Consider the following 22664-nt stretch of genomic DNA (forward strand, 5'->3'; position numbering starts at 1 on the left):
GCGGGCGGAGTGGGCAGCATGGAGGGTGAGTGACCCCGGGGCTGGGGCTGGGGCTGGGGCTGGGGCTGGGGGGGGGTGGGTACCGACTAAGGAGCAGTGAGCCAAGAGAGAGGAAAGGGACTGGGGGTCTGATGGGGGGCTGTCCAGAGCCCGACACTGTGACACTGTGTGTATGTGTGTGTGTGACAGACAGACACACATTGAGAGAGAGAGAGAAAGACCTAGAGTGCTCTGTAGTGTGTGTGCGTGAATATGTATGTGTGAGAAACTGAGAGAGAGAGGGAGGGGGGGAAAGACCTGGAAGCCTCTGTCCCTGTGTGCATAGGACGCTCCCTCCTGCCTGGGCAGGGGATCCTTTGAAACCGGCTGAGGACAGCTTACCTATTAGCTTTAGAGTAATTGCCATCCCTTCCAGCAGGCAAAGTCGCAGAGATGGAATTCTACACAAGATCTCCTCAATGCAGAATTTCCCTCCCTAGGAGAAAGGAGAGGGAACTATGGACCTGACCTCCAGGACTTTAAGGGATAGGGACCCAAGGCATAAGGCTGCTTCCTCCAGCCTTACCAGGTGGGGGTCCAGACGCCCCTCTCAGCCAGTGTGGGAAGGGAAACCATACTTGGGCAAAGAAACTGGAGGACTGAGGGCTGGTCCACTGGCTTGCTGGGTGTCTTTGGGGTTTTGCCTAAACCTCTCCGTGCTGTTGGTTACCCATCTCTTGAATGGAGAAACTTACATTCAGCTGGCTTCACAGAGTGGCTGTGAGGGTAAAATAAGACAAGATGTGAACAAAATCATACCTGTAAAAGAAGGCTGCTCCAGGAGGTAATAAAACCCAGAAATGGCAAGCAAGGCATTGCAAACACTGCTGGCAAGAAAGAAAAGGGAGTTTTACAGAACATTGTGTGCAGCTGCACTTGTAGCTTTCCAGTGAGCTAGGGTTGAAAAGTGCACACACACAACACAATGAGAAATGAGATACGATGAGATACAATGAGAAATGCAGAACCGAAGTGTCAGTGAACAGAAGCCAAGGAAAACTGGCGAAGACAGAGCAAAGAGCTTTCAAAGTCTGCGTAAGGATAGCAAATGAACCTGCTCGGGGCTTGGGCGTGTGGTGCTCGTAACCTTTACGCACAAGGGAGAGCAGCCAGCGCAGGGCACAGGCAATTTTACTTCAAATGGTGGAATGAGGAGCATAAGGAGGAAATTGAAGCCCAAGATAGGTGATTGGATAAGGCGTCAAGCCACATACAATCCAAGCCCAGACAAATGACATCCCAGGGACCTGGAGCCATTCGCAGATATAATTATTGCCTTAGAGGAAATGACAGAGAATGAAGGAAGTGCCAGAAAACTGAAGATGGGCAAATGTCCTGATTTTCAGAAAGGAAGAAAAGGTAGATTTAAAAAAACCCTAAACTGCTCAGATTGATATTGACCTCTATTAAAATTCCAGAATAAATTATCAAACATATAGTGAACACTTAGGAGACAATAAAGCAATCACACATCTAAGAATTTTTTTCAAAGCATGCCATCCTGTACGCTTGCAAAGATATGTGCCCAAGCATTTTCATCGCACTGCAAAATTGGGAATCATCCAGATGTCCATAAATTAAGTAAATTAAATGATGAGAACACCTGCAACGGCATGCTGTATAGACACTAAGAATTGTGTTTAGGATTTTATTTACTGTCACGAAAATATGTTTACTGCCTACTGTGAGTAATTTTTTAAAAAGCAGGTTTTAGAACACATGTTTAGTATGATCCCCTTTATGCAAAATTACATAGGCTTATTATTGGATGTATATGTAAAGTATAAGCAAAGAGATGGTCACTAACATCTTTGGGTGCTCCTGCTTCTGAAAGCATACCCTAAGAGAGCTTATGCCTGGAAGCAGAGGTCAGGAGAGTAAGATGGGAAAGGGAGAAAAGGCAAGAACCAGAACCAGTTGTGTGGACGAGCTGGGTTCAGCTATGGGCCAGTAGGGCCCATAGAGAGTATGGGCCTCTCTCTCTGGTCGCCTTCTGAGAAAAGTGCAGAATGCACCTGAGATTTTCGCCACGCAAGATGGGGAGCTGACTGCTCTTTGTTCCTCTCCACTGGCTATAGTCCCACACTTCTAGGTTGTTCCCGTTTGTGGCTTCAAAGAAAGCAAACCAGAGAGAGCCCTGGTGGAGGCTTGATGAGGCGCTGGAAGTGCAGGCTACTGTCCACCCGGCCAGAATCTTTGGGATGTGTCTGGGAGCATCACAAACGCGTCGGCCATGGGGGTCATCTCTGGGTGTGAAATTTCAGGGATGTTTATTTTACTCTCTTCTTTCGTCGTGCTCAGAACTGCTTTATAGTAAGCACGTTGTTTTTTTATAAAAACAAAACAATCTTTTTCAAAAAGAAAGAAAATAACGTAGTGGTCATTAGGAACATATTAGTGCTCACTACGAACAGACCAGGCTAAACCTACCACATTTCCTCTTTCAGACTGGGTTTCCAAGAGGTAGAAAGATGAATTACGAGATTTCAGCAGGACCCTGCTAAGTTCTCTCATGAGAGCCCTGTGAACTGATGGAGAGTTGCGGGAAGGGGGCTGGAGGACTGATGGCGGGGCTTTCATTAAGACTTTAATGCAGCTTAGAGGTCCCTCAGACTCTGACCTTGACATGACATTAAATAATTTAGAGGGAAAATAAAAGGCATGCTCATCAAATCTGTGGATAAGAGCCATAACACCCACACGGCAACAGTTCAAGATTTAAATGAAGGGTATCTTAACATTCTGGAATGCTGGATCAAAACCAAGAAAGTGAAATGAAAATGGAAGTGAAATGCAAAGTCCTGAATTTAGATCCCCCCCAAAATCAATTGCGTACATTTCAAATAGGGGAGATCTGGCTTGCAATCTTGAGAAAGGTTTCTGGGGAGATCAAAATGGATTGACAGTGAGATGGATCTAGAATCCTGCTTGCTGAAGAGACACTGAGATGTTCAGGGTGGGAAAAAAGGCAGGGAGAGGGGGATGACCTTGGGGACAGGTGCCCATTCTTGTTCTGTGTGGCTCCAGGGAGCAGAACTGGGGCAGGTGGGGACAAGTTACAGTAAGACAACTCAACTCAACAACAGGAAGAACCTTCTGTCACTCAGAGTTGGCCTAGAAGCTGTGTGCTTACCAGGTCTCATTGAGCAAGGGTCACGGACTGGCCGGATTACTGACTGGAGGGCAGAAGGAGGTATTCTTGGGTGGCTGGCCCAAAAATAGGATCTGGATGGTCTCTGAGGGCTTGCAGACAGACACCGCAGTCTGCCCAGCCTCCTGCAGAGCTGCTGGGGTCAGTGGGCAGTGGTCCCCCTCAGGCCTTCCACCCTGGGCCTTGGCTGCATGGTATGCTGTGCAGTGAGACAGCAGAGGACAGCAGTCCCCGCCCCAGTCCCAGCCCAACCCCAGTCTAGCGGCGTCCTCAGAGCCCCTGGAAGCCTCCACAGCTGCCTGCCCAGCCTGGGAGCTCCGTGGCAGAGGGAGGCCAGAGGCTGGGAGGATCTCTGCTCACACTGCCTGGCGGTGGGTGACTTGTGGGGAAGTGGCCCATGCGGGGGAAGGTCACCGGAGAGAGGAGGGGACAGGAACAAGCTAGCTGGTGTCCCTCCAGCACGGGACACAGAAGCTTCTTGGAAGTCCAGGTGGGCTCTGCTTTTCCGTGCCCCCAGAAATGCTGCCAGAGACACTGTCAGAGTTGAGACCCACTGATGTAGTGAGTATTTTAATCATATTTATCAGAGCTTCCTTCTGATTAGAAGGGTTAAAACTCAGGTTAGTGAAAAGGAAAATAAGAGTCACTTAAAACACCCGCTGTGAATATACACTGTTGACGTTTTTTTGTTTATTTTTTGTCATTTGTTTGGAATGACACACACACACTTTTATACGGAATACAGTTGATAATGCGTGTACATACTATTTTGTAAGCATTTCAACCTTGGCCAGTATTTTCCCTCACACCATCAGAACTTGTTCTATTCCTTAGGTGAATCCCTAGAAGTGGAACGCCTGGCTCCGGGTGTGGGTGTGGTGTCAGGGTGCTGAATGGATGTGCCCCAGTTGCAAAGGCTGAGCGATGGGTGTCTCTCCCACGCCCCGCAGCGCACAGCCACTCTCTGGCGTCACTGAGCGCTTTTCCTTTCTGTGAACCTGATTGATGGAAAGCTTACCCCTGTGTTCTTTTAAAATTGCATTTCTTTGATTACAAACGAACTTTTTTGTCTCATGTGTTCATTAGTCATTTGTACTGTGTTGTGCTGTGTTCTTCTGTGGGTCCCCAGTGGCTCACGGCCCAGGCTGTGTTCACCCAGGAGGCTCTTGGGAAGTGGGTGCTGAATGGTGAACCCAGGTCTCTAGTCTGGGGCTGAGCTCCCAGGTGGTGGTACCAGGGCAGACAAGCAGGTGGCTATAACGATGAAGGTATTAGTGGGAGAGCTGTGAACTCAGAGGAGTACCCAGACGGATTCTGTGCTCAGGAACTTCATTTTGGTGTTGATTTATCTCTCATGAATCTTTCAGGCTTTGCAGGGAGGCCCACACTAAAAGTATTATAAAAGTATCATGCTCAGATTCATTGTGCAGTTTAATACTGTCAGTAGGGCTGCTGCTGGGCTAACACGTATTGAGTGCCATGTGTCCCACATTTTGCCGAGTTCTCTTCATACGTTATCTCACTCTTTTCAGTAAGTGTGAGCTTATCTCCATTTTGCCAGTGAAGACTTTGGTTTCCAGAGAGGTGATGACTTACCCGAGGTCATAGCCAGGAATTGTGTGTTTCCACTTTAAAGCTGAGAACAATAAGTTCCCACATAGATGAGGAGATGTCTTAGTCAGCTTGGGCTGCTGTAACAAAATACCATAGACTGGGTGGCTTATAAACAACTGAAATTTACTTCTTACAGTTCTGGAGGTTGGGAAGTCCAAGATCAAGGTGCAAATCCAGTGTCTGGTGAGGACCCGCTTCTTAGTTCACACATGGGCTCCCTGTGTCCTCAGGTGGTGGAAGGGGCAAGGGAACTCTCTGAGGTCTCTTTTACAAAGGCGCTAATCCCATTCATGAGAGCTTTCCCTCATGACCTAATTACAGTTGACCCTTGAAAAACACGGGTCTGAACTGCGTTAGTCCACTTATACCCAGATTTTTTTCTTTAGTAGATGCGTACTACAGTACTTAACGATCTGTGGCTCGTTGAATCCATGGATGTGGATCCACAGATACGGAGGGCTGACTGTAAAGTTATATTCGGATTTTCGACTGCACAGGGGTCCGAGCCCCTAACCACCCCATGTGTTGTTCAAGGGTCAACTATACCTCCCAAAGGCCCTACTTCCAAATACCATCACACTGGGGAAAAGGTTATATAGCATATGAATTTTGAGGGGACACAGATATTCCATCTATTGCCTGAAGTCACCAGGCAGGAGAGCTGGGATTTCCCAGTCTGTGTGCATCCACTACCTTCAGGGTCTTTGGTCCAACTCCTTTATCTGTGGTTCCCAGACTGGAGTGTCCATCAGAATCACCTGGAGGATGCGTTAAACCAGAGATACCTGGTTTCTGGTTCCCTGGGGTTTCTGGTTCCCTAGATCGAGGGTGATTCCTGAGAATCTGCATTTCTAGCAAGTTCCAGGAGAAGCTGATGCTGCTGGCCGGGGACCACACACTGAGAACCAGTGCACCCCCATCTTCTCTCTGGCCCCAGACTTTCAGTGGCTCACAGCTTGATCTCTCAGATCATCAGAATGCCCTAGAGATAACCATTATTATACCCTGAGACCTCCAGGAAGCTCCCCGAGTAGAGGAATGGCTTAATTGGGTTCAGCGGATGAAATTTTCACAGGCTGTAGTGTATCCACAAGGGCACCAGGCAGATCCCAGGAAGGACGAGTCCAGGTGTTAATGAGGTCTCCGGCTGCTGGCTTGGGGCCCAGGTGGGGTGGGAGGCCTGCCTGCTTCCAACCCATCTCACCACAGGCCAGGGGAGTTGCCAGGAATAGGAAGCAGTTTTTCCTCCTTGAGAATAAATGCTGGAAACTGGCCTAAGTACAGAGACTGATGCTCAGGCTCAGCCGAGGGTCCAGGGATGGGCAGGGTTGCTCCCAGACACTTCTCAGGGCCGAATGAAAGGCAGTGGGGGAAACAGGCAGACTAGAGTTTAGCTGGGCAGGTTCTGGCAGTTTCCTCTACCCATCCGCACCCACAGATTTCCCCAAGTCATGCGGGTTGATTTTGAGGCTCAGCAAGGGTGAGCTATCTAGGGAGGCTCCCAGCAGACTCTGTGATGGGGGTTCTTTCCAGAGGACCCTGGAGAAGGCCTTCCAACACCAGAAATGCCAGCCTTGAGCAGGACCCTGTCACCTGATGTCGGGATTTGTCTTTCTTTCCTTTTTCTCCTCATACAAATATTTATCCATTCAACAACCATTTACAATTGTCAGGCCCTGATGAGATGCTGGGGATATGACCACCAATGAAAGAGTGAAGATCCCTGCTCTCCAGGACCTGACTTTCAAAGGTGGAGGGAAAAAGCCAGTAAACCTGGAAAGAAATAAAATATTGGCAGATTGAAGAAAATAAGCAGGATGCTGTGAGAGATAATAGTGGGGCACCTAAACTAAATAGAGTAATCAGGTACAGGCTTCTCCGAAAGACACCGTTTAATTGAAAGCTAAAGGAGGGGAAGAGGCAGAGGGAATAGGAAGAGATAAAGGCATTGAGATTGGAAAGAGCAAGAATGTGTTGGAGGCATCACGAGGTGACCAGAGCACAAAGGGCAAAGGGGAGAGTAGCAGGGGGTGAGGCCAGTGATGACAACAGGAATCAGACCATGCAGTAAAGAGTTTGGATTGTATTCGAGATGCGATGAGGAGTCTAGGCAATAATTGTTAGTGGCTCCTGCTGAAAACATTGGTGAAAAGCTAATGGGGAACTTGACAGTGGAGGGATCAGGCTGACATCACCTAAGCCCACTGATCAACCTTAGCGTTAAGAAAGAGACCACCAGGTGGCCTAGTGGTTAGGATTCCGGGCTTTCACTGCCGCAGCCCAGGATTCTGCAAGTCGCGTGGCCAAAAAAAAAAAAAAATAGAGAGAGAGACCACCAGACATAATCAGATCAAGCCTCTAGATCTAATTATCATTTATAGGAAATACAGGGGACAGAGAGTAGAACGTGTAAAATTACATCAAGAGGGAACAATCAGCAAAATCCAGTCTGTGAGAAATTCTACAGACAAATGACGCAGACATTTATACGACAAATAAATTGCAGGGGGCCAAAAAGAAACAGAGGGAAAACCTAGAAACTAAGAGAGACTTAAGAGTCACATTAACCAAATGCAATGTGGAGATGGTGATAGATTTTACAATAACAGACCTCCAAGAATCAAGATTCCTGCTCCACACCCCTTTTGCAATGTAATGTTGCCACTCCTTCTATCAAGAGGTGGAAAATGTTTCTCCTTTGGCTTGAATCTGGGCTGACTTTGTGACTTGCCTTGGCCAACAGAATGTGGCAGAAGTGATGATATGAAAACTCTGGAGCTTAGATCTTAAGAAGCCTGTGGCTTCTTCCCTTGTTGTCTTGGAACCCTGAGACCGCCAAGCTAGCCTCTCATGAAAAAGCCCAGTCTAGCCTCTTGGAAGATGAGAGGCCACATGGAGGAGAACTAAGACACCATAGCACCAACCACCAGCCATGTGAGGGAGGTCATCTTGGACCTGCCAGCCCCAGCTGAGCCATCAGATGACCACAGCTGCATGAGTGATCCCGAGAGAGACCTGCAGAAGGGCCACTCAGATTACTAAGCCACAGTGCCATGTCACTAGATTTTGGGGTGGTTCACCACATAATACGGAATAGAAACAGAAACCTTGTTTGGATCCTCACTCAAACAAACCAATTATTTTAAAAATTCTGTAACAATGAGGGAATTTTGAATGCTGGATAATTGATAATATTGTGACATAATGGTTAATTTTGTTAGGTGTGATAATGATACTGGGTTATGGATTTTTCTTGAGTCCTAATTTTTAGAGATACAATCTGAAATATTTATGAATGAAAGGAAGTGATGTGATTGTGCCTCAGAATAATCCAAAGAGAGGTGTGGGTATGGATGAAACAAAATTGGCCTTGAGCTGTTAATTGTTGAAGGTGGATGATGTATACATGGGGTTTCTTTATACTCTTCTCTCTTGTCATGGTTCGTTAAACTATATACTCTTGTATATATTAACTATTACATTCTCTCTTGTACATGTTTGACATATTAAAATAAAGATGTTTGGGTACAACTGGATGCCCCCGGAGGGCCTAAGCAGGGGAATATCATTTCCTCTTCTCACTGTGCACCCAAATCTTCCAGTTTCTCCCCCTCCACCGGCAGTCCCTCCACCCCCCTCCCGAGTGCCCCGCTGCACCTGCTGGTCCCTGTGGCCCCCACTGTGCCAGGTCATCGGCCTGTGCTCCCCCAGGGTCTTTCCAGCCTCCAGGTCCCAAGCCTCTGGCCGGCCTCCAGGTCCCAAGCCTCTGGCCGGCCTCCAGGCCAGTGGCTGAGCTCTGGATAAAACTGAAGATTCCCCCAAAGACTCCTCATCTCCTGGAACAGGCCACATTCAATCCCAGAGGAAGGCAGGAGGAGAGTTTACAAGATGACATCATGAGTCACCATAACTAATGACTTCCCAGAAGAGCTGTGGTTGGACACTCAGCCGCTCCCTTCCATACGTGTCTAGAGAGACACACACTGAAGCCTAGGATGAATTAGAGACACACAGAGGAGGGCCAACTCTGTTGCAGACTCCTGTGTCCCCTTGAGTGAGTCTGGGAGCCCCTCTGATCCCAGTTCTCCCATTTCAAATGGGGCTAATACCTAACCTGTTTACCTCATGGGGTAATGGGGAGGGTTAGATCAAATAATAGACACGGAAGCGCTTTGTTAAATGCTGTGCAAATGAGGCAGCTGATACCACCATGGGAGGAGGTAAAGGGTGGGTGGTGGCCTTGGCTTTGGATGGTCTTCCGGAGAATTTAACGTGTGCCTTCTTTGATCCTCAGCCCTGGTTCAGAGTCCCCTTTCGTTCTCTCTCCCTCTACTGCCTTCTTGCCTCCCCAACTAAAGTTCTGTGGAGATGATGAGGGGGGACATCAAAGATTTTGAGGGTCTCATAGTTAGGATCCCAGAAGAAAACAAGTGGTGCACTCAGAAAGGGTTTAACAGAAGAGAGTTTAATAGAGAGACTTTACAGTGGGCAGGGGAAGGCAAGAGAACCAGCATGGGATGGTGACACACCCAGCGACTGGCAGTCACAGGAAGCGGTCAGTGCAGAGAGGCAACGGTGTCACTGCGGCTCTGCAAGAGCTGGCGCCATGGGAGAGGAGTCACCCAGAAGGAGCTGTGCCCATAAAGACAGTCCCACAGGAGACCTGGTCCAGGCAGGGACGGAGTCAGGAGATGAATACCCTGACCTCTCTCTCCTCCATTCCTTCAAGCTCCTTCAGTGCCTCCCATTGGCTGAACCCAGTCAAAAACCAGAGGGCAGGGAATAGAATCTAAAAAAGAGTGGGTATATGTATACGTATAACTGACTCACTTTGCTGTACAGCAGAAACCAACACAACATTGTAAATCAACTGTACGCTAATAAACAAACAAACAAACAAGCAAACAACCCAGAGGGCAAGGGAACTTGGGTCATATAGTCCTGATGTAATGTAATCCTGAGAAGTCAGCCTCTGGGGCAGAGAGCGGGGCTGAGAAGGATGGAGCCTAGATGGGGCAGAGGGGGATTGTGTGCAAATGGAGAAGAGCCAACATTGGGAAATGAAATGAGTGGTGGACAAGACGGGGTGGGAGGTGTGAGATCAGGGTTTGAGTGGCTGTGGGATGGAAGTCTTGAATCAGTGCATCCAGTTGCAGTTGGAATTGAGTACACGATCTGGGTATTAGGGCAGGGGCAGGGTTTGGAGCACAGAAGGATCTCGCCAGCGGTGAGAAGTCAGTCATCTCTTCTTCGCCTAGGGTCCTGACCCGTGTGCTCCTTTGCTCCTAGGGGAGCCCTCCCAGCCTTCCAACAGCAGCCGGCCCCCGTGCCAGAATGGGAGTGATGCCGAGGCCAACCCCGCTGCAAACCTCACCTTCTGCTCCTACTACCAGCACTCCTCCCTGGTGGCTGCCATGTTCATTGTGGCCTACGTGCTCATCTTCCTCCTCTGCATGGTGGGCAACACCCTGGTTTGCTTCATTGTGCTCAAGAACCGGCACATGCGCACCGTCACCAACATGTTTATCCTCAACCTGGCCGTCAGCGACCTGCTGGTGGGCATTTTCTGCATGCCCACCACCCTTGTGGACAACCTCATCACTGGTGAGTGGCAGCGCTAGAGGCAGCAGGAGTGCCCCCACCCCTGAAATCACGGCTGGCCTGGTCTCTTGGCCAAGATGCCATTGTCTCAGAATCTCAAGACAGCCTTGTGGCTGAGGGATTAGACTAGCAATAATAGATATAACGAATTAATCATTTTCTATGTTCCAGGCATTGTGTGATTTACTCTTCCTGCATGATCTTAACTAATCCGCACAACAATCCAATGAAGTATGCGTTATTGTTATCCCCAATTTATGGTTGAGAAAACTGATGCTCAGAGTGATTAAAGGGGCAGGTGTGTAGTTTACATGGCTAAGTGTCAAGTCCCACATTCTCACATCTATATTTCTAACCACTACACTGTTCAATCCTACTCTCCCAGGGAGCTCCCTTGGGCAGAACTAGAACCAGCCGGTAGAAGTGGGAGGGAGGCAGGTTTCCTCTGAATAAGGACCTAAAAACTTATTTGAGATGTTCTCCAACAAAAGAGTGTTCTCTCGTACAGGTATTGTGCTTGCTGTCACTGGGAGTGTCTAAGTAGGGAGTGGCTGGCTGTTTAGCAGGGATTGTGTAGAAGGGATTCAAGCAGAACTAGACCACCCGACCTCTAAATTCCTGCCTGTCATCCTGCAAATATCAGACGGATCCTACCGTCATCTATTCTCTCTCCTGTGATTCGCCTTTCTTATTTCAGAATAAGCCTCCACAGACTAACTGGTGGGAAGGACTAGTTTCCAGAGCTGTGGAGACCCCTAGAGGTCTGCACCTGCAGGTTCTGAGCTCAGAGCTCCCAGGAGCTCAGGATTCAAACGGACAGCCCCATTTGGAGTGACTTAGCTGACTTGAGGCTGGGGAACTAGCAGCCTGTGTTTCTGTAGGTTCCAGGACCCAGAAAGTGGAGCCAGGGCTGCCAGTTTCCCCTCGGCTGTACTGGCTGTGCCTGGTGGCATCTTTAATCACAGCTGAATCCCAGGTTCTTTCAGGGCTGCTGAACAGAAACTGCATCCTTCTTCCCAAAACACATAGGCAAATATATGCATGCATGCACACACAGGTGCACGCACGCACACACACACCAGTTAACAATGATATGGTGAGGTCACTAGTGGGTTAAGGTGGTGTCTGCCGGTCCTTTTCACATGCGTAAATTTTAAAAATTGTTTAAATTGACAACACATTCACATGGTTCAATGGTCAAAAGCTAACAAAAGGTATCCAGTGAAAAGTGTTCCACCCCTGTGCTCTGGCCTTCCAGCTCTCTCCTGGGAGGGAACCGATGCTGCCAGTGTCTTGTATCTCTTCCCCAAAATACTTAGTGTAAGTACAAGCACTTTCCAAAAATATTTTATATAAGTACAAGCAAATTAAGGAAATGCTAACTTTCTAACCGGTCAGTTCTGCACCTTTACTTTTTTCCTGCTTAAAAATGTAGCATGTGGGACTTCCCTGGTGGCGCAGTGGTTGAGAGTCTGCCTGCCAATGCAGGGGACACGGGTTTGATCCCTGGTCTGGGAGGATCCCACATGCTGCAGAGCAACTGGGCCTGTGCGCCATGGCTGCTGGGCCTGCGCTCTAGAGCCCGCGAGCCATAACTGCTGAAGCCCGCATGACTAGAGCCTGTGCTCCGCAGCAAGAGAGGCCGCCGCGGTGGGAAGCACACGCACCACAAGGAAGAGTGGCCCCCGCTCGCCGCAACTGGAGAGAGCCCACGCGCAGCAACGAAGACCCAGTGCAGCCAAATATAAATAAATAAAATAAATAAATTTGTTAAAAAAAAAATGTAGCATGTAATTTGTAAATAGGATTCAATAAAATTAACTTACGTAGAGTAAGTTACTCCATACTAATAAATGAAAGAGGTTTTTATTCTTTTTTTACAACTGTTTAGAATTCCATTGTATAGATGTACTACAATTTATTCAACCAATCTCTTTTTGATGGGTATTTACGTTGTTTCTAATAGAATCTTCTGCAAGAAAAGAAAACTTCACATAGTTTTTCTTTCTTTGTTTTTGTTTCTGTTTTTTTGAATTCAGGGGCAGAGAGTTGAATTATTTGCATCCACTGTTCCTGGCACTATGTGACTTCACTGTGTTGGGAAGCCCCTTGTTTATCTTTATTCATTCCCTTCTGTACCCTTACCCCACTCCAAACCCCCTCCCCCACTGATAGGCAAACATTCTATTAAATGTAATGTTTGTGATTTGTGGTTTGCGTGCATTCTTACAAAATGTGCATTGTACATATGTGCATGTTTTACATTTAAATATTTTTGTTAAGGTATAATTTAACATACAAAAAATCCACCCCTTTTAGTGTACAGTTCCACAAGTTTTGACAAACATATACAGTCATGTAGTTACAATCAAGATATAGAACAACTTCATTGTCCCCCAAAACTCCCCCTTGTTCCTTTGTAGTTGCTTCTTCCCTCTACTCCCTGGCACCATTGGTCTGTTTTCCTATAGGGACAGAAAATATCATTTTGCCTTTGCAAGAATATTATATAAATGGAATCATACAGTATGTAGCCTTTTGAATCTGGGTGTGTTTTGTTTTGCTTTCTTTTACTTTCTATTTTGAAATAATTTTAGATAGATGTACTGGAAAGTTGCAAAAATGGTAGAGTGTTCCTATATACTCTTCACCTACCTTCCCTTAATGTTATTTTTTTTTCTGGAGGAGATTAAGCTTTTATTTCTTTTAAATTTCTTTTATTTATTTTTTATACAGCAGGTTCTTATTAGTTATCTATTTTATACATATTAGTGTATCTATGTCAATCCCAACCTCCCAATTCATCCCACCACCCGCCTCCCCAACCCCGCTTTCCCTGCTTGGTGTCCATACATTTGTTCTCTACATCTGTGTCTCTATTTCTGCATTGCAAACTGGTTCATCTGTACCATTTTTCTAGATTCCACATATATGCGTTAATATACTATATTTGTTTTTCTCTTTCTGACCTACTTCACTCTGTATGACAGTCTCTAGGTCCATTCACATTTGTACAAATGACCCAGTTTCATTCCTTTTTATGGCTGAGTAATATTCCATTGTATATATGTACTACATCTTCTTTATCCATTCCTCTGTTGATGGACACTTAGGTTGCTTCCATGACCTGGCTATTGTAAATAGTGCTGCAATGAACATTGGGGTGCATGTGTCTTTTTTAAAAATAAATTAATTAATTAATTTTTGGCTGTGTTGGGTCTTCATTGCTTCGCGCCGGCTTTCTCTAGTTGTGGCGAGTGGGGGCTACTCTTCATTGCCGTGTGCGGGCTTCTCATTGCAGTGGCGTCTCTTGTTAAGGAGCACGGGCTCTAGGCACGAAGGCTTCAGTAGTTGTGGCTCACGGGCTCTAGAGGGCAGGCTCAGTAGTTATGGTGCACAGGCTTAGTTGCTCCGCAACATGTGGGATCTTCCTGGACCAGGGCTCGAACCCGTGTCCCCTGTATTAGCAGGTGGATTCTTAACCACTGCTCCACCAGGGAAGCCCTGGGGTGCATGTGTCATTTTGTATTATGGCTTTCTCTGGGTATATGCCCAATAGCGGGATTGCTGGGTCACATGGTAGTTCTATTTTTATTTAAGGAACCTCCATACTGTTCTCCATAGTGGCTGTATCAATTTACATTCCCACCAATAGTGCAAGAGGGTTCCCTTTTCCCCAAACCCTCTCCAGCATTTGTTGTTTGTTAGATTTTCTGATGATGCCCATTCTAACTGCCCTTAATGTTAATATCCTAAATAACCATAGTATAATGATTGAAACCTGGAAATTAGCATTGATACAATACTATTAACTAATCTGCAGACTTTATTTGAATTTCACTCCTTTCCCCACAAAGGAGTCCCCTGGAGTCCTTTTCTAGTCCAGGATCCAACCGAGGGCCATACATTGTATTTGTTTTTTGTTTGTTTGTTTTCTCCAACCTGTGACTGTTCCTTGGTTCTCAACTTTCCTGACCTTGACATGTTTGAAGAATATTGATCAGTTATTTTGCAGAAACTCCAGAAACTTGGGTTTGCCTTATGTTTTCTTACAATTAGATTTAGTTTATGCATATTTGATGAGAATACTACAGAAGACATATTGATAAGGCACACACTATCAATATGTATTAATGGTGGTGTTAATGTTGATCACTTGGTTAATGTGGTGTCTGCCAGATTTTTCCATTATAAAGCTACCATTTTCCCCTTTATAATTAATAAGTATCTCACTGGGAGATACTTTGAGACTATGCAAATGCCTTGTTTCTCACTATAGTTTTACTCACTAAAAGCATCCATTGGATGGTTCCTGCCTGCAACAGTTATTACTGTTATATTTCCTCAGTGTTGATCTTCTACTTAACATCATTCCTCCTACATTTATTTTACTCTATGGGTTATAACCCAGTTTTATCATTATTTTGTTGCTTAAATTTCCCCCAGTTTTGACTATTGGGAGCTCTTTCAATTTGGCTCCTGTGTCCTTTTGACATGCCACCATAGATTTTTTTTAGTATCTCCTTACTTTCTGGCACCATAAAGTGTTCCAGGCTCACCTTGTATGTTCCCTGCTCCAGCCCTGGAATCAATCAACAATTTCTCTAAGAAGGTCTGGTTCCTTATATTGGAGAATAGCATTTAGAAACCAAGACCTTGGCACTAGATGTGATCGTTGGCACTGGGGTTTCATTGCTTCTAGGCCCTCTCGAGGGACAGAGCTAGGAAATATATGTGTGCTAACACACACATACTTAACATGTGCATCTTTATTTCTATATCTATCCATCTGTATGTATATTGAAAACTATTATGCCTCTGATTCCAATCTAATATTACAGGATCATTTTAACTTTCCTCTTTTCCTCACCTGTAACTTCTTTCTCTAACAGTGAGAAATCTAACTCTATTTATCCACAATATATTTACTTATTTGTTCAATCTTGGTATACACACAAGGTAGATTCAGTATTGCTAACCCATACCCATACAGCTGTATAATACTCTTCTGTGTAGATGTACCATAATTTATTCAACAACTTCTTTATATGGGCATTTAGATTGTTTCTGATATTTTGCAATTACAACAATGCTACAATGAATAACTCTGTGCATATGTATTTTGTGTCATCAGAGGTGTATATTCAGGATAGAGTGAGATTGTCAGATCAAAAGATAAATGCATAGGTTAGGCATCGCCTAGTTCCCCTCCAGAAGGACTGTATCGGTTTTCATTCCCACCACCGATGTCTGAGAGCTCCTATTTCTCTACAGCAAATATCATTTGCATTTTTAAAATTATGAATGACGTTTGAACATTTTTTTCATATGTTTCTCAGTCTGCTCTCTACAGCGATATTGACTTTCCATGACATTTAAACTCCCTGGCACCCAGACCAAACTCTCACCACTAATCCATGGTGATTTAGAGACAAAGAGACTGTAAATCAATTAGTCTCCCCCTCAGTTTCACATCTGTAAAAAGGAGAGGATAATGGGGCTGCTGTGAGGATTGAGTGAGCCAGTGCCTGGCATCTAGTAAGTGTGCAGGCAGAAAATCAACATGGGGGAGGCCACTGGTGAAAGAAGACCCCAGCCTTGGAAGATGACTCCTGTCTGCAGGCACAACAGACAAGAACAAGGTGGACCCCCCCACCCCCGCCCTGCCTCCAGGCCTAGCGGGGCAGAAACACTAGGCAGTTACCAACACACGGCCTCAGGTAGCCAAGATGTGGACCTGGCTACTAGTCCTGAGAGCAGGTGGGACCCAGGTCTCATGAGAAAGCAGAAGCTTGGGGATCAGAGTGAGGACATCAGGTAGGAGGGGCTAGAGCTGCTTATACCTCCCCCTACATGACAGTCAGGCTTGATCTGTCCTGGTGGTTTCCAACTTTGGCTGCCACTCAAATCTCCTGGGTAGATTTGGAAAATACGGTTGTCTGGTGTGAGCCTGGGCACTGGTCCTTTTCCAAGTTCTCCGCTGATTCCAGTGAGCAGCCAGGGTTGAGAACCACTGGCCTAGAACCTGGAACAGGGCTATGGGAGCAGAAAGCCAGGCAGGGCTGGATGGATCTAAAGTTCATGGAGAGAAATCGCTGGTCAGTATAAAGACTGTCTGTAATAGGACTGTCCACGGTGGTATTGGCTGCTGAGTTCCTCACTCCTGGAAGTGTGTAAGCAGAGGCAGGATGACGACCTGGCAGGACATGGAGGAAAGATGCAAGCCAGAGGGGACTGGCCCCAATGGCCGGAGGTCTCTGGCTCTCTGCGAATGAGGCATCTCTCACTTTTGTGGCTTCTGTCATTGCAGGGTGGCCCTTCGACAACGCCACATGCAAGATGAGCGGCTTGGTGCAGGGCATGTCCGTGTCAGCTTCTGTTTTCACACTGGTGGCCATTGCCGTGGAAAGGTGAGAAGGTTCCTGTCTGGTTATCCCGGGCCTGGCACTAGGACAAGCTGCTGTCTCCACTGCTGGGCCTGCCAGGAGGCCGGGGCTGCTCTGTGGTCAGTGGGGCTGAATCCTGAGCCACGGAGGGAAGGGTTTTGGGGCTGGCTGCCTTCTAGACTTGGGGGACTGCAGAGGACACTGCCACCTCCTTCTGGAAGGCCCGGAGGCAGCTCCTGAGGAGGTTTAAGAGGGATTCCTGGGCCCTAAGAGGAGCTTGGGGGCAGTCCTTGTTTCCTGAGCAGCAGGCCTCCTTGCTGGTCCCTGACTCCCCATCTCCACCGTGTCCAGCTACTTCTGGTCTTTCCGCCTCATTCCATCAGATTCTCTGATAAGCATGGGTCTGCTAATGGAACGGAGCCAGGGACCAAGGAGGCTTTCTTTGCAGGCAACACAACTGACCCAACTGCAATAGGTCCTCCTCCCCATCCTCCCTCTCAGTGAGCCCTTTCAATAAGGGTTCACTCCAGGCACTTCCCCCAGGGTAAGGGAGGCAGGCAGGTAAGCTGGAGGGCTGCCTAGCTGCATGACCTTGGTTAAGTCATTTAACTGCTCTGAGTCTCAGTTTTCTCATCTGTAAAATGGTAAATATCCTACAGGGTGGCTGGGAGGCTTCAGTGAACTTCTGTTTGTAAAGCTGATACACACCACCTGGCACAGAGACCAAATGTCAGCTGTTAATATTATTCTATTTCTTCCTTACACCCACACCCTCCTCCTTGTCCTCTTCCCAACATGGGCACCTACTAGCTCCACCCTTTCTAGAATCTAGTGTCTTCATCCTCTCTCCACTTTGGCCCTCGTCAAACCCAGTCTTTTGTGACCCAGTGAAGTAGGCAGCTGGGGAGATAGAACTGGGTTCCTGTCTGCAAGGCCACTGATGGTGGGGGAAGTCCTCCTTCACTGATCTTCATTTTGTTGTCATCGTTAATGATAGGTGAGTGTGCAGTGTCTCCCAGTAGTGTTTGGAGTATTCTTCAAGTTCCTGTCTCCTCCAGGAAGCCTTCCTGGTCTGCCCCAGGATTCCCCTCCATCCATTAAGTGCTATTGCACTTACAGCCAGTACTATGTGCTTTAAGAATTATTTGTTCTCTGGCAATTCCTTAAGTATGTGATGCTATGAGACCAGTAGGCCAAAGTCAGGTAGGTTGAGAAAACAAGGCTTGAGACTGGCTGTGGGAAAAGTAGAAAGTGTTGTCAGGCAGGGGAAAGGGTGGGGAGTCGGGAGAGCAGGACACAGTTTGCTAAAGTAGAAAGAGCAACATGGCTGGGAGTCAGCTCTAGGCCTGTGTTCTAGTCTAGGTTCAGCTCCTAAACTGCCCCATGACTTTCTTAGACTAATTAGATTGGCATCTTCGACCAGGAGAACTGGGCACAGGTATTTTTTTAAATGCTTCAGGAGATTCTAATGCACAGCGAGGGTTTACAGCTGCAGGTTTATATGGCACAGTGGAGCAACACAAATCTGGGTTCAAGGCTGGTCCTTGCCAGTTTCTAGCTGTGTGACCTTGAGCCAGTTACTTATCACCTCTGAATCCCAGTTTCCTCAGATGTAAATTAAGGGTGTAATAATAATCACTGCTGAGACATCCTAATGAGGAAATGGTGCAGGTCTGTCCTAATTCTGTGGAGGCACTGTTGGAAGGACGCTGGCCAAGGTGACATAGGGACAACCTGTCACGTAGACTCTACACCTGAACTCCCAAGATTTTCTGGAGAAGCCATAAACAGCTAAAAATTGTTTTCTCTGATACACCTACCCGATCGGCCTACTCAAGGACAGAATGTGTGGACTTATGGCTCTGCTACCTGCCAGATAATGTTTATTCCCAAAAGGGCACAAACAGGATTCAGCTCTTGTAAAACCCTCCTTTCGCCTGTGTTGCGTGGCTACTCAGCCGAGGAGCTGACTCCCCAACATGTGAGAAACCAGTTTGCTTGCAAACGAATGTAATTAACATCTGAGCCTTCTTTGATGCCACCTAAGGTGCGACCTCGAAGGTGGAGTGTCCCTACCCCGCTCCCAGCCCTCCGCCCTCAGTCGGGGATGGCTCTCATCCCTGGGGCCACTGGGACCCCTGGGACCCGCCCAGACCCCCGCTTCTCTTTCCTCCGTCGCCGCAGGTTCCGCTGCATCGTGCACCCTTTCCGCGAGAAGCTGACCCTGCGGAAGGCGCTGGCCACCATCGCGGTCATCTGGACCCTGGCCCTGCTCATCATGTGCCCCTCGGCCGTCACGCTGACCGTTACGCGCGAGGAGCACCACTTCATGGTGGACGCCCGCAACCGCTCCTACCCGCTCTACTCGTGCTGGGAGGCCTGGCCCGAGAAGGGCATGCGCAGGGTCTACACGGCCGTGCTGTTCTCGCACATCTACCTGGCGCCGCTGGCGCTGATCGTGGGCATGTACGCGCGCATCGCCCGCAAGCTGTGCAAGGCCCCGGGGCCCGCGCGCGCCGGCGAAGAGGCGGCCGGGGAGGGCGGCCGTGGCGCCCGGCGCAGGGCCCGGGTGGTGCACATGCTGGTCATGGTGGCGCTGTTCTTCACGCTGTCCTGGCTGCCCCTCTGGGCCCTGCTGCTGCTCATCGACTACGGGCAGCTGAGCGAGCCGCAGCTGCACCTGGTCACCGTCTACGCCTTCCCCTTAGCCCACTGGCTGGCCTTCTTCAACAGCAGCGCCAACCCCATCATCTACGGCTACTTCAACGAGAACTTCCGCCGCGGCTTCCAGGCCGCCTTCCGCGCCCAGCTCTGCCCGCCGCCGTGGGGGAGCCACCGGGAGGCGTCCCAGCGGGCTCCTGCGCACGCGGGTCTTCGTGGAGGTGCAGCCCAGCGACTCGGGACTAGCCTCCGAGTCGGGCCCGAGCAGCAGGGCCCCCAGGCCCGGCCGCCTCCCGCTGCACAATGGCCGCGTGGCCCCCCCTGGCTTGGCCGCCGAGGGTCCCGGCTTTTCCCATATGCCCCTCACCATACCAGCCTGGGACGTTTGAGTGCGACATGGAGAGCAGGCCCCTGAACCCGAGGGCCCCGGCTGGACACGTGACACCCAGGCATGCTAGCGGCCTGGTGTGGTGTTAGGAGAGGGTGCCATGTGCCTCCCTCTCAAATACAAGGCAGTGAGCAGTTAGTTGCTAGTGGAATCTTCTCTGCCACCTCCCCCTCAGACAGAGGCAAAGGCGGGTAAGGGAAGAGGAGCCTTGTTCCCCCAAAACCCTTCTGTGTGGTAGAAGCCGCCGGCATCATCCCACTGAATTCTCAAAACGCTTTCGGAACAGGGGTTTTTCATCCCCATTCTAAAGATGTGAAACTGAGGCTAGAAGAGATGAGGCTAGCCCAGTCTCAGCTGGAAACCCTACAGGAGTCTGTGTGACTCCAGTGCCTGATGGTTTTGACCATCTCCAGCTGTCTCCAGAAGGACCCCCGTAAGGCGAACACAGTGAAAAGTGTAAATCCTAATTAGGCAGCTGGGAAGAAGCGAAAAGCAAGGCTGGCCTGGCCATCGGATGCTTGGTGTCCACGTCCTGGTGTCCTGTATGTATGATTGAAGCCACTCCCCTGACCCCTTCCCAGGATAGCATAGGGTGTTCTGTGTAGGTTTGTCTTGTTTGTTCCAGGAAGTGTCCAGGGCCATTCTCTTCTCCCCAAAGTACCATTTACAGGATGTCATGCCTGAGCAGCTGCGGAACTAGCCCTGGGGAGCCTGCATCAGTTGCAGGCACTCTGGGTCTGAGCCCAGAGAAGGGGGGGTCTCTGTCCTCCCTCCTCTCCTCATAGGGCCCACCACCATCACGGCGGCCCAGGTGAGGGCTCACAGTGCGACAGGCAGCTGCAAGGCCACAAGAGGCATCAGTTTATTTATTCATGGACAGGAGGAAAGGAGGGCATAGCACCCACTTTCAGCCTTCCGAAACACATCTGCTCACTGGAGCTGCAAGTATAAGCCTTCCCCAAGGCCTTTTCCCCTGCTCCCTCCAGGGGACTGCAGGGGAGAAGTTGGCCAACCAAAGCTATGGTGTCCTCTGGGGCCTCTGGGATGACAAACACTAAACCTCTCCCTGGCATGGATAACTTGTGTGCCCTAAAAAGGGATGGAGACCATCCCTTGTTTTCTCTGGCTCTCATCCAGCATATCTGCATCACCTTGAAGAGAGAGGCTTCTCTCCAGGAGGTGGGAGGAATTGGGATCACCTTGTGATCCTTGCACGGCTCCAGTAATCTGCAGTTAACTGGGTATTCCCCCTCATCTCTAAAGAAAACGCACTGCTGCCAGAATTTTAGTGAATAAAAAGGAAACATTTCCAGGGCAGAGAATGTGACTCTGAGGCTCCAGTAGTCTCCTTAATCGACACATGATGACTTAAGACTTAACCCTGTTTACTCCATTCTAAGTACTAGATGTAGGGGCAGAAGAAAATTCCTAAGCCACTGTACAGTGTGTTCTCCAAGCATGTCGCCAGACACTGTCTCATTTGATCCATACAAATGAGGCTGAAGGAGATGTTGCTGTTTTACAAAGTAACTGAGGCTCAAAGGGACCAAGGTCACGAGCCACAGAGGGGCAGGGTTTGGGTTAGAATTTGTCTTCTGGTTTCTTCCCAGGCCCCTTCCTTCCTCTCAAGGAAGGTGGATTGGGGAGGAGAGCTGGAAATTCCCACAAAGACTTTTTGCCTGATGGTGGACCAGAATGCTCACAGAACCAGAATCCCCACCCTCAAGCTCTTGGTCTGGGAAATGAGAGTCTATTGTATTTACTCTCGTAATATCTGGCCTGAGCTGTTCTGTGTATGCTCTCTATGACCCATGTATTGAGCAGGCTGCCAAGATCCATCATGACCCCACCCTGGTCACGGTGTCTGGGAGTGATGGATGAGGGTCTTAGGAAAGGGTGTGCTATCCTGTCCCTCATTAGGTAGTGCATGTGTGGGCCCCATTTCTGGTGCTGTATCAGTGTTCTGTGTCACATAGGCCAGAGGATTCCTGGCTGCTTGCTGTAAAGAACTCTTGACTCCAGGCTCTAAAAATAGACCAGAGAAAGGGCCCTCTTAAACCCAAATGCTTGTCCCTGTGGCAGGGGGGAATCTGTTGGGAGACACTGTCTGGTCTCTCCTCTGGTGTGTTTCTCCCTTCGCATGGTCTCCCCAACCACAAAATCACAGCCTTTACAGCTGGGGGGAGACCGGGGCACTCACCCAAGCCAAACTTCTATCAAGGCCCCTTTGTTTTACTTCCCCCCAAAGATGCCACACTTTGAAAGATTGGGCCTGCCAAAACAAAAAACAAAACCTGCACTAGGCCATAATTCATATATTTGCCGTTATTTTTATTTCTTTAAAAAAAAATCTGTCAAAGGCTATGCCTGCTGGTTCAGATTTGATTTGAATCAGGCATGACTTGATGCTTTCATGAGGGGTGAGGCCTTGTGGGTACCTGTGGAATGTCTGGTTTTTTGTGTATGTGGCAAAATATATACAACATAAAAGTTACCATGTAACCATTTTTAAGTGTACAGTTCAGTGGCATTAAGTGCCTTTGCATTGCTGTGTAACCATCACCACTATCCGTTTCCAGAATTTTTTTAACATCCCAAACTGCAATTCTGTACCCATTAAACAATAACTCCCCATTCCTCCCTGCCCCTGGTAACCACCATTCCACTTTCTGTCTCAGTGAATGTGATTACTCTAGGTACCTCATGCAGGTGAAATCATACAGGATTTGTTCTTTTGTGATCGGCTTATTTCACTTAGCGTAATGTCTTCAAGGTTCATCCATATTGTAGTAGGTGCATAATTTCCTTCCTTTCAAAGGCTGAA

General features: G+C 48.2%; 1 protein-coding gene across 1 annotated transcript; it reads left to right on the forward strand.

Moving 5' to 3' along the window:
• Nucleotides 1-20399, forward strand: NPFFR1 (neuropeptide FF receptor 1). The gene is given in 5 exon segments (XM_036828884.1): nt 1-25; nt 10094-10408; nt 16716-16815; nt 18976-19632; nt 19634-20399. Coding segments are annotated over 5 exon segments (1287 nt in total). The 5' UTR covers nt 1-18; the 3' UTR covers nt 19842-20399.
• The last annotated feature ends 2265 nt before the right edge of the window (nt 20400-22664 follow it).

The sequence above is a fragment of the Balaenoptera musculus genome, chromosome 16 (genome assembly GCF_009873245.2).
Source record: "Balaenoptera musculus isolate JJ_BM4_2016_0621 chromosome 16, mBalMus1.pri.v3, whole genome shotgun sequence".
Taxonomy (NCBI): Eukaryota; Metazoa; Chordata; class Mammalia; order Artiodactyla; family Balaenopteridae; genus Balaenoptera; species Balaenoptera musculus.